Raw genomic sequence first — 14868 nt, forward strand, 5'->3', positions numbered from 1 at the left:
ATTTCGTCCCGATTTCTAAACGATTTTTCGGAGCGGAAATAGTTCAGATTTTGTACCGATTTCGTTCAGATTTCGGAACGAATGTCGGAAAGAAATTTCCTTTCCGAATTTCCCAAGGATTTTCTTCAGATTTCGTTACGAAATCGGATCGAAATCGATACGATGTCGCTCCGACATTTCGTTCCGAAATTATGTCAACCACTTCATACAACTTTCGTTAAGATATCGTTACGATTTCGGATCAGACATCGGACGTATCGTCCGAGTTTTGTTCCGATTTCGTTAAGATGTCGGTACGATTGGTTTGCTGGGTACAGACACACACACACGCCATCATGTGCATTTGCTTGCGCTTCTTTCTAGCCTAAATGCAGCAGCATCCATAAATACCGGGTGTTGTTTGTTGTTGTTGTTCATTGCACCACTAGATCGAATGCAACGTGCAGCAGTCGAGTAGGTCTTGGCAAATGGGTTAGTGGGGGATGTTGAGGTGGGTGCATATAATCTGATGTTTATTTACTGTGTCGGCTGATGATGCCTACCAAGTGTATCTCTCACAGATGATAATGATGCCGATAATGATGTTATGAATTACAAAGCGAGTACAATCTGAATGTTTGCCTCACTTTTTTGAATTTTGTTTTTGTTCAGTTCTCGCCAAGAGAACCAACAAATATACTCACACTATATAGAACAACAACAATTGTATCTAACAGATAATTACAATGAATTGTTGGTCTTCAATCTATGATGGATGGATTCTTCTCTTTGTTTTTGTGTTGTTGCCACTATTATTATTGTTCATTCAGTCTCTCTCAGTACTAGTTGTACTACACTACTTGTAGTCAGCCAGTCATAGTATTTTTGTTTTTTTTTCATCTCATTTGTAATGTTGCTGTTGTTGTTTTTATTTTTGTTTTGACTACAACAAAATTTATTTTTAGTGTATTTCTAATAGTACGCCAAAAACAACAACATTTTTGAGTATGTTTTTCCCATTTAAATTTTGTTTTTTTTCGTTTTGTTCTTTACAATTTCTTTGTATTTGAGCGTTCGACTGTGTGTTCCTTTTTGTTGATTTTGAGAAGATGAACTTAGGTGAGAGTTCTAGATACTTTTCAGTGCAAATACAAAACAAATGCCTCCAACACTTTTGCTTTGTTCGCAGATACTATCAGAGAATTCATTTGTTTTGTACTTGCACAGTGGTATTTAGTCGTTGTGTTCAATTTTTTAAAGTAGGCTGTGATTTATGTGCTTGAAAATATGGTTTTGTTATTGAACTGTTGAAGAGCCACCAGAATGGTTCAGGTTAGCATGTCCGCAATGTATAGAGAGGTATTAACTTCAATACTAAGGCAAAACGCTCGATAATATTTTATATGCGTTCCATTCAGCGTTGCCGAATTTGACGATTTATCGTCATTTTGACGATTTTTTGGACCAAAATTGAAAAATGACGATTTGACGATTTTATGGTCCAAAATGACGATTTTTCACATAATCCCGAATTGCATGAAATAAAAGACGATAACTATATTTTGACCCGAATTTCACGAAAGATTTTAAGGAAATCATTGTTCCAAAGTCGATTTTATGAGCTATTTTAATGTTTTTAAACAATTTCGAGACGGATTGACTGTATTTAGGCACATGTCTGGAATAGAGGTATTTTCATAGTTTTTGCCTCATCTTGAATTTACATTAGCTGAAAATTTTCATGTAGAATTGTTAATGGATGAAAATCTTCATGAAATTTTTCATGTAGAATTGTTAATGGATGAAAATCTTCCTTGAAAAATTTTCGAGATAAAATTCTTCCTATCGATGTCCTCTTTATTGAGAGTTTTTTTGTAGATTTTCGACTGCCCATCAACCAAATGTACGTGTTCCGACTAACATGGACGGTCACACTGTCAGGCAAGCTAATCTGTCATTCAAAACTGGCGATGTGTACTCATCTTTACCTTACTGCAAACTCGATAACCACGGTGAAAACTATCATCTCCTAAAAGCTGTTTTTATAGCGGTATTTAAAGGATTACACCTACTTGTCATTTAAAAAAAATATATTGGCTTATTTAAAGGTAGTGTAGAGTATGACGCAAAAAACTTCAAGTCGATCGGAGCAAAATTGTCTGATATATGAGAATTGGAAGTTAACAATTTCTTGAGATTTGTATGTAGGATATATACTTTAAACGCGTTCTTCTCGAAATGGCATTTTTGAAGTCGGTGCCAACGATATCTCGGAACCGAATTGACCGATCATCATATGGTTTGGTGAGCTTATTAAATACATAAAAAGATTGTCCTTAAGCGAGACAGATTTAAAAAAAAATTGCCCGATTTTTGACAAAAAAACAGTAAATTTTTTCGCTAGAATCGAAATTTTGACTTTGATGGTTAAAAATGATCGGCCCATCAGTTTTCGAGCTATCGTTGGCACCGCAAAACGCTTTTACAAAAAAGGGTTTGACAGATAGCCATTTAAGACTATGCAATATTTTTCAACAACAAAAAGTAGTATGCTATCGTCTAAAAAATCACATTAAACGGTAACCAAACCCAGTTTTGGATCATGTTGACGATTTTTGACGATTTTCCAAATTTTGTTGACGATTTGACGATTTTTTTGACGATTTCCGACCAAAAACTGTCGACAACGCTGGTTCCATTCCGTTTTGTGGCCACAAGTCTTAGTGCCTTGGGACCTTAAATCAAATGAAATAGCGAATGACCTGGTTCGTCGCGGATCGGAATCACTCGTTGCTGTAATCGATTAATCGGTCAAGCCACATCGTGCAACTGTTAAAGATATCGGTATAAGGCTAGCTTCATTTGGCACAACTGTACCCAGCTGCAATGTTTCCGACGAAATCCGACAAATCTTCTCCAAACGAAGAACAATCTTTCTATTTTCCCTGAAGAAATCCGACATGAAATTAGCAGTAGGATTAATCAGAGGTCACTACAAAATCATATCTTCCTCCTACAAATGGTAAAGAGATACATTTACAGAAGTAACAGAGATAATCGGGCACTTAACGCAAATCCCTTGGCTCAGAACACCTTTCTATTATCGTCTCTGTTAGCAGACCATCCGCCATCATAATCTCTGACCACCTTATTTTCTGAAACATGAAACAGCTTATTGGCTGGGGATCAGAGAATGTACCTATCATCGCTTAAGAGAGCTCCCATTCCTTCAGGTCCTCGGGTAGTATCTGAGAGAATTTTTGTGGGGCAGCAGCTCGCTACGTAGCTGCTGGTGGAATACCCGAATTTAGAGCAAATTTTCCAGCAGAGGCAACGGGACTAGCAAATGAGAGTGACGAGTTTCGTCATACGAACCCTCACGACCCAGAATATAGGGCACGTACTCTGGAAGTCATCAGGCTAGTAGGCGAATATAAGCACAAAATTGAATAGACCACCTGAATCAACGGTTTAATCACTCTCAAATTCGGTAAATGATGATGATAGAACGGGTTTGACAGTAACAGATCCGCAGAGTTGCGCGGCGTTTTATTTTAATCTGCAATTTATAGAGCACCCCGAGAGTTATAGGACGAAGAAGTGGGTGCTACGTTGTATAAGAGCAACCTCAGCCGAGGTGGTACCACAACAATTTACAATGAGCGATGTCATCCGAAGCACAAAATCATCCAAAACGTTGGGTCCACACGGAATCTCAATTGTAATGTTTAAGCAATTGGTTGAGCCCGGAAGCTAAGTATCTAACAATATCAATATATCATTAGGTACCAATATTGTACCAGAAGCCTAGAAATTTGGCACGGTAGTCCCACTACTGATGTCAGGCAAGGGTGCCAATAGAGACGAATTGTACAGACTCTCTTGTCCCAGTAGTGAAATTTCTAGAGACAACATCAGCATGGATTCCGGGAAAACACAGCACCTCAACAGCACTGCACGTTATATCCACATTGGGTGCCACCGTGGTGCAATGGTATGCACACCCGCCTTGCATGCTAAAGATCGTGGGTTCGATTCCAGCCCAGACATCATAAAATATTCAACGGTAGCAAAATACCGCTCAGTGATGTTGGCGACATTTCCTGAGTATTTCAGTCATGTAAAACTTCTCTACAAAAGTGGTGTCTTAGACACGCCGTTCGGACTAGGCAATAAAAAGTAGGTTCCATATAATTGAGCTAATATAAATCGGGGTGCACTCATTGATATTACATAAGTCTCCCTTGTCCCATCTGGGATGTTTGTGGAACAATTATTATTATCCACACACATCAGTCGACGACTGAACCAAAACAGACCGTGCGACCGAAAAATTATGGCTCTTGGCTCATCATCGAAGGCCTTCGAAACGTTGGTTAATCAATTATATGTGTCGTTTGCGAAATTCAGAATTAATAAGTGGAAAACCCAAAGGTTGAAACACAGAGTTTCCTAAGTCGGGCTGGTATCTCCGGCATTTGTTAACCTCAACCTTTATGAAATTGCACATCTCTCCACAATTAGAGAACTTACTCTTGAAGTCAAGAGACTAGTAGGCGAACTTAAGCGGAAAAAATGGCTAGACCACTTGAAATAATAGGTTAAATTAGTCTCTAACCCGGGAAGGAATGATGAACGGCTGTTACTTTCAACGGCGTGGCAGATCCAAAGAGCTGCACCGCGTGTTATTTTAACCGGCAATTTTTAGAGTGATAGGGCGGAGAGGAGTTTGCTACGCCACCACCACAATTTACGATGAGCGATGTTGTAGGTGTTCCGAAAAGGAAGGGAGGGCGGTCCCGCTACCACCAGTAGCGAAGATTGTCGAGGCACTACTACTTCCCTTGATGATAAGCTGTTTCCCTGTTGCCAATTACACGCGAAAGAACCGTGTGACCGATCAGTCTTTTTGGCCATTGATACCGTCAACTATCAACCAAGTTGTTCGAAGACAAAGGTAAGACTCAATCCGTTTCATGTGTGGAGAAGAAACAATAATCAGAAATAAGAAGCCTAAAACCCGTATGGTGAAAAAGAAATTTTTCCATGGTGGGGTGATATCTCCAAAACTGGTTTACCTCTACTTTTCTGAAATTCCACACGCTCCGTACGGCACAGAGATCGTAATGTATGCGGTGGATTGTACGATCTTGGCGTCGCGTCATATCGTCGATGTTATATAGCGGTCTTGATGCAGTTCTTCTGAACTATTGGAACTATATCCAGCACTTGCGTTTATATAGTTCCTTTAGTTCATATAGTTCCTTTCGTTTTTCTGGTTCCTTCAATTTAACGCCTACGTCGATCTTAGGTTGTGCCTCCACATGTCTATGCAGAACCTGCATCTGTTTTATCGCCGTGAACATCCCTGTCTTAATCGTGTGGACAGACTACCCCCAACCAGACACGTCAGAAGAAATCTTCAGGATCTTCAGAGAGGGAAAAGAAAAGTCCAAAGGTATAAACGAAAACCTCTACATGAACGACCCAATCAGGCCGGCTTAAATAACCTTCAAATTAGCAGTTCAAAGGTATAGTGTCTACGCCGTTCCACAAAGTCTCCGATTGGAATATCTGTATTTTTCTAGAAATTGGGAAGCCCGCATCTTCCAAGTATGCCGGACATAAAACTTCCAGTATTTTGACCTATCGAATCCATTATACATCGGTAGTAACAATAAATTGGGGGTTTGGCGAGAGTTCTCAAATATGCATTGAACCACTGTGCAAAGTAGAACTAAATCTCTTATATTTGAAATACATATATGAAAATATTTAAATTTTATTATATATTTCCTTTTTAATTTTTCACATTTGAAACCACTGTGCACAATAATTTATAATGATGACGATATTAAGCAGAATAATGATGAAGCTGATGGTGGTGATGATGATGACGATGAGCCAATACCGTCAGGCAGCAGTCATACCCTAGTCATTCACAGGCAAATAGCAAATGTTTTCGTTTCAGTTTTAATGCGCTCTTGTTGCTGCAAGTTGTCTGTCAATTGTTGTGTTTTTGTCTGCCTGGTGTTGTATCTTTCCATGCGCCAACAAACACCATCGTCATCCTCATTGTCGTCGTCGCCGTGGTCGTCTTCGATGTCGTCGTTGTCTAATGTTGTCGTCCCATTGTGTCTTTAGCCGCAAGTCGTCGAGACGTCTAAGCAAAATAAGATTATATGCCGCGCATAATTTTATAAAATACAAAAAAATAGTCGTTGTAAAAATTGCAAAACAACAAAAGTTATAATTAATTAATCTAAAAAATAAATAATATTATTAATATTGGAATAAAACAAAAAATAAGTGATTATTTGGAAAAGGTTATTAAAAGTGAATACATAAATAAGGCCATAAAAAGTGATAATTGGAATACAAAAATAAATATTTAATTATTCTAAAGTGAGAAATTCTATCAATCGGTTAGCTGCTACGCAAGCCACTGCAAGTGTTGTTGATAATTTGTTAAAATTCAAAAAAGAAAACAAATGTGAAATAACCAAAAAGCTTCACTAGGAAGAGTGGTGTAACAAAAAAAAAAAAAAATAAATAAAATTTAAAAGAATACATACAAGTTAATTTTATACATAAACATAAAATTAAATAAATAAAAATTATTAAATATTATATTAATAAATTAAAAAATCACATAAAATTATTAAAAATATTTTAGAAAAATTAAATTTTATTGTAACAAATTAATATTATAAGAAATATATTAAAAATATATCTGTAATTCCACAAGTGAAGTGTTTTTGTTTTTGTGATAAGTGAAATTTGTGCGCGTATTTCGCCTTTGTAGTTTAATCCCGAATTAAATAACTCCTCGCTTTTTCTTTTCTAAACTCAGCGCTTCAAGTAACAACAACAAAATCCCGCCATCATGTTGGCCCTCAAGGAATGTCTGATACGTGAAGGTGTCTTAAATTTAAATAACCCAAATATAACATCTAGTCCAAACAACAATTCATCATCGACATCGCAGAAATATCCACCGCCATATCCCTTGTATCGAAATCATTATAGTTTTGGCTCTCATTTGGATATGTTGGCTACACCGGCTATAACTAAAAGTTAGTATTCCCAAATTGAAAAAAAAAACACACAAAACAAGAAATAGAACATCACATCGTAATCATTACACCACGTTCTTGCAAAAATACACGGAGAAAAATTATGAAAAATATTAGTTGAAAGTATTAATAAGTAAAACGGATTTATGTGCTGCCGGGCCGAACTTTCATACTATCCACCATAAAATCTATTAAAACAAGATTTCAACGATTTCGTTTGAAAAATACGAGTAAAACTTTAAAAATACCCAAAATCGAGTGGTGCTGTTTTATGAAGGCTATATCAAAACAAAATTCTCTGTCGGAATATTTAATACTTCCAACGGAGTCTAAATACCAAATCTAAGCAATTTCGGTGGCTAAAACCTTCAAAATTTCGGCCGACAATGGGGCTATGTGAAATTGTGAACCCAAACCGAAAATTATCTGCAAGACTCTACGGAGACAAAATACCAAATTTATTTCGATTGAGTTGACTCGCCTTGACATATAATAATAGATTTCCTAGCACGGTTGTGTTTCCTGCCGATCTTCCCTTATTATGCCCTTTTATGGTTAAAAAGTCTTAATTTAGTCTGTCTTCAGTGTAAAATATGAAAATATGGTGATTCGAAAAAATCTCTCGTACAAAGTTATTTAAAATTTTTTTCTATATGATCTTTTTTGACAAACGTTTGAATCACTATAAGCAGATATTATGTTTATGACCATCTGTGCTGCAGATCGGAAATGTGCTCCTGATCATAAAACTTTAATGGTGTTTCTTAATAGTTGCATATTTATGTAAAATATTTTAGCCCGTGAGGTCCGGCACCTTATAAGCATTCACCTGATGCAGATAATTGAATTGCTTTTAGGATTTATAGCAGTATTATTGCAATTTTCGTACATAGCAATTCCACACTGCTATTATTTTGCACGGTACTGTATATATGATTTGATATATATATGAATATAACAAGTAAGAAAGTATCAGTCAGGTGCGCTGGCGGAGATATACCCTCAGCCACTGATAAAAAACCCACAAAACCAAACCAAACAAAATAATTATGCCAATATCTTAAGCTAGGGTCACATTACGCAAATATATATTTGCTCTAGCGACCGGCAGTGTCCGCTTACTGAGAGCAAATGAGCGTAAATAATCCATTGGAATTTATGCTCACTTGCTCTCAGTAAACACACTCCCTGTCGCTGGAGCAAATATTTGCCTAGTGTGACCACTTTACTTTCACTTTATCCGAATTTTGTGTGGGAGGTACCAGAAGGAGTGGACCGATACAGTCCATCTTCCAACCTGATACATTACTGGATGAAATAATACGATGTGCAATGTATGCACCAATCAGAAACTTACTGCGAGAATTATCTAGCGTATTTACCATTTTGGTTGGTGCCGTCAGGGTTTCTTGGAGCTTTCAGTACATGAAAAAAATTGTACCGTCGTAGAGAGGGCCGCAAGGAAAACTTACTGAAAAAAATTTCAAAACGATGCAAGAGAAGCTCTTAAACTTCACTTTATCCGAATTTTGTGTGGAAGGTACCCGAAGAAGTGCACCTATACAGTCAATATTCCAACCAGATACATGACTAGATGAAATAATACGATGTGCAAAGTTTGCAACAATCAGAAAACCTCTCGAGAATTATTTTGAGGATTTGCCATTTTGGTTGGTGCCGTCAAAGTTTTTTTTGGAGCTTTTAGGCCAATATCTCAGGAAGATACATGAATGGATGAAATAATACGATATGCAATGTCTGCACCAATTAGAAACTTCCTACGAGAATTATCTTGCGTATTTGCCATTTTGGTTGGTGCCATCAGGGTTTCTTGGAGCTTTCAGGACAATATCTTAGGAAGTATGGCCTTGCGCATGAAAAAAATTGTACCGTCGTAGAGGGAGCAGCAAGGAAAACTTACTGAAAAAAATTTCAATACGATGCGAGAGAAGCTCTTAAACTTCACTTTATCCGAGTTTTGTGTGGGAGGTACCCGAAGAAGTGGACCGATACAGTCAATATTACAACCGGATACATGACTAGATGAAATAATACGATGTGCAAAGTTTGCAACAATCTGAAAATCTCTCGAGAATTATTTTGAGGAGTTGCCATTTTGGTTGGTGCCGTCAGTTTTTTTTTTTTTGGAGCTTTTAGGCCAATATCTCAGGAAGTATGGCCTTGCGCATGAAACAAATTGTACCGTCGTCGGCTCCCGCAAGTTATTCAAAAAAAATTTCAAAATGATCCGAGGGGAGCTCTTCAACTTCACTTTATCCAAATTTTGTATGGGAAGTACCCTAAGGAGTGGATCGATATAGTCCATATTCGAATCCCATCTATATCTGGAGGGAATAATACGATGTGTAAAGTTTGGACCAAATCGATTGCTCCTTTGGAGAGTTATCGTTCACACCATTTTACAGACAAATTTTGAACTTTTGCGGGTGAGGTGCCCGAAGGAGTGAACCAAGGAAGGAGTGACAAAATATTACGATACCCAATGTTTGGTTTGAATCAGTTGATACGTTCGAGAGTTATCGTGCGCACCAGCCAGACAGACGGACAGGCAGACGGACGGACAGACAGACGGACGGACATGGCTAAATCGACGCCACATTGTCTGAAACGAATTTCGTCCAAACATACTTGGGGTCTAAAACCCTTATTTCGATGAAGCACATTTTTGGTCGTATCAAAGTGTATATACCCTTTCTAGCCTAAGGAGTGAGGGTATATACACTTTCATACGGGTAAAATGTGCCCCATGGAAATAATGGTTTTAGACCCAAAGTATGTTTGGACGAAATCCGTTTTAGACAATTTGAAGTCGATTTAGCCATGTCCGTCTGTCTGTCTGACTGGAGGGCACGATAACTCTCGAATGGAACAACCGATTCGGTCCAAAATTTCACTTTCGTAATATTTTGTCCAAACTTAGTTTAAGTTCGAAGATGTGTTATATCGGTCCACTCCTTCCGGTACCTCCCCCAAAAAAGTTCGAAAATGTTCGGAAACTTTGTGCGAACGATAGCTCTCGAAGGGAGTAACCTATTTGGTCCATACTTTGCACACCGTGAAATTTCCACCCGAGTCAGATGAGGTTCCACTATGGACTCAATCGGTCCACTCCTTTGGGTACCTCCCACACAACATTTCGGAAGAGTTTAGGACCTGCTCTTGATTCGCTTTGATCTTTGTTGTAGCAACTTGTATTCACTGCCCCCAATATGACGGTACAAGTTTCATCAGGGGGCCAGTCCATACTTGCTGAGAAAATGGCCTGCAAGGTGCAAAAAAACCCCATGACGCCTTGTGTAGTGGTTGGAGCGCAAGATCACTCTCGAACGGATCTGCTGATTTGGTCCAAAAGTTGGCCTCCGTAATATTTTGTCCAAACTTAGTTTAAGTTCGAAGGTACATAAGTCAAATGCTCAAGAATGTTCGGAAAAATTGTGCGCACTATAACTCTTGAAGGGAGTGACCGATTTGGTCCATACTTTACACATCCTAATATATCTACCAGATATAAATCAAGTTCAAATATGGACTATATTTGTCCACTCCTTCGGGTATTTCCCACACAAAATTTAGGATAAATTCACTTTAAGGCCCGCTCTCGAATCACTTTGATTTTTGTTGAAGCAACTTGCATTCGCTGTCTCAATTACGACGATAAAATTTTTTTCAGGGGCCCGAAAGTTGTAAAAATACCTATGGCAGCATATGTAGTGGCTGAAGAGCACGATAACTCTCGAACTGATCAACCGATTTGGTCCAAAATTTCGCCTTCTTCATAGCTTCAGTTGGAAGATGGAGAATACCGGTCCACAACTTCCGGCACTTCCCCCAATATTTAAAAAATTTCACTAAAATAATATGCACGATATCTCATGAACGGGATAACCAATTTGGTTCAAACTTTGGATCTTCTAATATTTTGTCCAAATTTAATTTAACTTCTGAAATGGCCCATACCGGTACCTCCCCCACAATAGTTCGAGATTTGTGTCTAAGTGTAGTTTAGGGTATGTTCGAATATCCTTTGGAAATGTATGTATATCGATGCTGTTCGATGAGGTCCTGTTTACAGCGATATTATGTTTTCAGTGTACAAGTCAATGTTTCCTGGCATACTGGTCCAAAAGTTATATTATGACCCACTGAAATGGATAGTGGGCGCTATATCCATCTAAAAGATATGACTTCCAAAGTAAGATCCACTTACATAATGGACTATGTCGGTACATTCCTTTAAGTACCTCCTGGGAAAAACTTTTGAACTTTAATCCTTATCCATATTTGCATCGGCAAGTGCAAATGTCCAAAAAGAGTCACAAAATTCTGAAAAGACCCTTAATACATTCGATTTGTCCGTCCGATTAAAGTTTCAATTCACATAGGCTGAGGGTATATCTCTGTCGGCAAAGCCGATTGATACTTTTTTACTTGTTTAATACTTAAATAGAATAAAAGTTATTTTAGTCATTAATAAGCAAAAGTTCATTCATTCATGTTGCAGGAATTCATTTTGAGAAAAAAGGTCAAAAAGTCGTATCCCTGATGTACATAAGTATATTTGAGGGTATATAAAGAAATCAATTAAGCTTCACATTCATCCTAAATGTACAATTACAATCCGATTGTCAAGGAAATTTGAATTTGCCTAAAACAATTAGAGTATTTTGCATTTCAAAATTTAAGTAAAGTAGTGTGCAGGATAACTCTTGAAAGGAGTAACCGATTTGGTCCACACTTTGCAGATCGAAATAATCCTACGCGGCTATATGGACATATATTGGTCCCCTTCTTCGGATACCTCCCACACGAAAATCCGGAAAAGTCAAGTTTAAGACCTGCTCTCGAATCGCTTTGGTTTTTGTTGTAACAACTTGTAGTCGTACCCCATTACGACAGTACAAGTTTTTCAGGGACAAGTCCATACTTCCTGATAAAATAAACCGAAAGCTGTACAAACCCTTTGGCACCACGTATAGTGACTGCATTCGGTACAAAATATGACCAATTCACCCAGGCTGAAGGTATATTTCTGTCGGTAAAGCCGACTCATACTTTTTTTACTTGGTTATAGGTTACCATAGTTTCAGTATGTTTATGTGGGCTGCGCGATAACTATCTCGCCTAACAATGAAAATGCGAATATTTACCATCAAAAATTGTTTTATTGTTTTCTTATACAATTTCACACATACGCTCAAACCAATTGTTGAAGAACTTTTTCTACTCCGAAATTTCAATTTGTTCAGATTTGGATATAGCTCCAATATATCTTTTCGCCCGATTTTAGATATTTGGTGCACCAATCACGCCATGTCTGTCCTATTTTGATGAAATTTGAAACGTGTGACGAACTATGGGCTAGAAACGAGTTAGCCAAATTACATTGATACTGATTCAGGTTTGAATATAGCTTCCATATATATTTTGGCTCATTTTTTTGTATTTGCTGCACCAATTTGATGATGAAATTTGAAACTTGTGACGGAATTTGATCTAGAAAAAGTTTGACAAATTATATTGAAATCGGTTCAGATTTGGATGTAGCTCCCATATATATTTAATAAATCTTAATTTAGATGGCAAAATATTGGGGTTTTAGCCAGTCATGAAAATCGAAGAATGAATCCCAGTACGACAGTATCCGGCGATTTAACTGATAATTCAACTTTTTTTTCAGAATATGTTTGAAAATTACATATAACTCATTTTTCAAGTGTTTTTCCTGATAATTTTTCTCCGTGTATTTTGCATTCATTTATTGCCAATTTTTTATGTTTTCTTATATGCATTTTTCTGCTAGTCTTGTTGTAAAGCGGACGCTTATTTTTTTTTTTTTTTTCATTTACTTAGACGTGTATGTTTTTGTTGTTTGAGTTATTTCATGTTTTCCTGCCTAAAAATACATTATTTAATTTTAATCTTCAAATGATTTGCTGTTGCGTTCTACTTAATTTTCGGATGGTATTTTTAAATCAAAAACACAAATAAAGCCAAAAATGTAAAAATGGATATAAATTAAAAATGAAGACGATTGCACTTCAGATCATCTACGACAGAAGAAAACAATTAATTTATTGATGATTTATTGAATGAATATAGTATTTATGAGGGGGGAATGCAAGAGGGAAATTTTGTGAATCAAATAATATGTATTTTGTTTACCATTACTTATAATTTAATTAAAAATTTGTGTTAAGTTTTTTTTTTTTTTTTTTGAGGGAAGATGCTATTTATAGCCCCAATTCCCAAAATGTACTAAGCAATTGTATTTACTGTATTGTATTTATTTTTAGATCGAATTCTGACTTTAACTTCATTAACCTTATAGTTCACAAGAATTATATTGGCCATGTTTTTTTACATGCTTCTACAAAATATTTCTAGCAATGCCTTGTAAGTGATGAAATTCCTTGTTGCTATCAATGTGTTAATTTTATGGTAGCATAACGTCTCTTTTACATGCAGTTTTAAAATCTCGAAACTTAGAACCTACCTCGTAAATTTGTCATCATTGTTTGTTTTTGGCTCACTTTTTAGCATGTCTATGTGAGAGCAATTAGTTGCCTATTGTTTCTAGAATGGATTGTGGCTATGGTCGGGCATAAGGGCTGATCGGCAGACCACATTAAATCATTTCACAACAGCGTGTTAAGTCAAGTGGTATTTCACATTCCTCTAGTGTCAAATATATCACCTAGCACACGCCTACCAACATATAATGAAAAAATTTCTCAAAGCGTATTTTTAAGAAATGAAAACCTAGACACCAAAAATATTTCATTTGCTTTATTTATTTTTTATTTTGAAAAGTGATACATATATCGATATTATGGATGCCAAGGAAACAAATTCTTGGTCATATTTTAAAAGAAACTGACAGACATTCGAAACTTTTTTTTCGATTTTGGCTAATGAAAAGTTGTTGCCTTTTTTGCGTTATTAAAGAATTATAAATATATAGAGGTACCACCGTGGTGCGATGATTAGGATTACAGCCTTACATGTTTGGTTTCCATTCCTACATATGTATGTTAAACGAAGATTTGAACTCGGTGATAAGAGTGAAGTTGGTTATGTTAGGTTTTTAGGTTATGTTCGAATCACACCCTAAGCAGATTTTACAATGTCCGTTCACCATAATTATTGCGAAAACAACAAAACATCTCCGTGATATATTCGCATAGAAAAACCCACAAAAATATTTGTTTGTATTTGAGAATAACGAAATTCTAGGTAAAAATCTCAATAACAAGAGCTGATGGAGAAAAAACGCGATCCGAATCGCCACTCCTCCGGGAATCTCCCACACAATTTCGAAAAAGTTCAGATTAAGACCTGATCTGCAATCGCTTTAATTTTTGTTGTATCAACCCAGCAAACCAATCGTACCGACATCGTATCGAAATCGGAACAAAATTCGGACGATACGTCCGATATCTGATCCAAAATCGTAACGATATCTTAACGAAAGTTGTATGAAGTGGTTGAAATAATTTCGGAACGAAATGTCGGAGCGACATCGTATCGATTTCGGTCCGATTTCGTAACGAAATCTGAAGAAAATCCTTGGGAAATTCGGAAGGGAAATTTCTTTCCGACATTCGTTCCGAAATCGGAACACAATCGGTACAAAATCTGAACTATTTCCTCTCCGAAAAATCGTTTAGAAATCGGAACGAAATCTGAACGACTTTGCTTCCGAAATTGTTCAGACGTGTCGGACATCAGACATTTGGTTTGCTGGGAACTTTTTGATTTTGTTGTACAAGCGTGTTCAGGGGCAAGTCCATAC

The 14868-nt window shown here is 36.9% G+C and overlaps 1 protein-coding gene across 33 annotated transcripts in view; it reads left to right on the forward strand.

The window, feature by feature from the left end:
* Svil (Supervillin) overlaps positions 1 to 14868 on the forward strand; it is a 1126087-nt gene that overhangs the window by 497447 nt on the left and 613772 nt on the right. For 2 of the 33 annotated variants that reach the window (XM_073980349.1, XM_073980356.1), the window contains exons 1-2: positions 5922 to 6305; positions 6833 to 7055. The exons of 21 other annotated variants lie outside the window; for them this stretch is intronic. In XM_073980349.1, coding sequence (XP_073836450.1) covers positions 6866 to 7055 — 190 coding nt within the window. In that variant the 5' untranslated portion in view covers positions 5922 to 6305; positions 6833 to 6865. Of the gene's footprint in view, positions 1 to 5901; positions 6405 to 6660; positions 7056 to 14868 lie in introns of those variants that run through there. 10 more of the 33 variants (XM_073980351.1, XM_073980359.1, XM_073980350.1 and 7 more) reach the window with 9 other exon arrangements.

The sequence above is a fragment of the Musca autumnalis genome, unplaced genomic scaffold, assembly GCF_047663935.1.
Source record: "Musca autumnalis isolate F117 unplaced genomic scaffold, ASM4766393v1 scaffold_4, whole genome shotgun sequence".
Taxonomy (NCBI): domain Eukaryota; kingdom Metazoa; phylum Arthropoda; class Insecta; order Diptera; family Muscidae; genus Musca; species Musca autumnalis.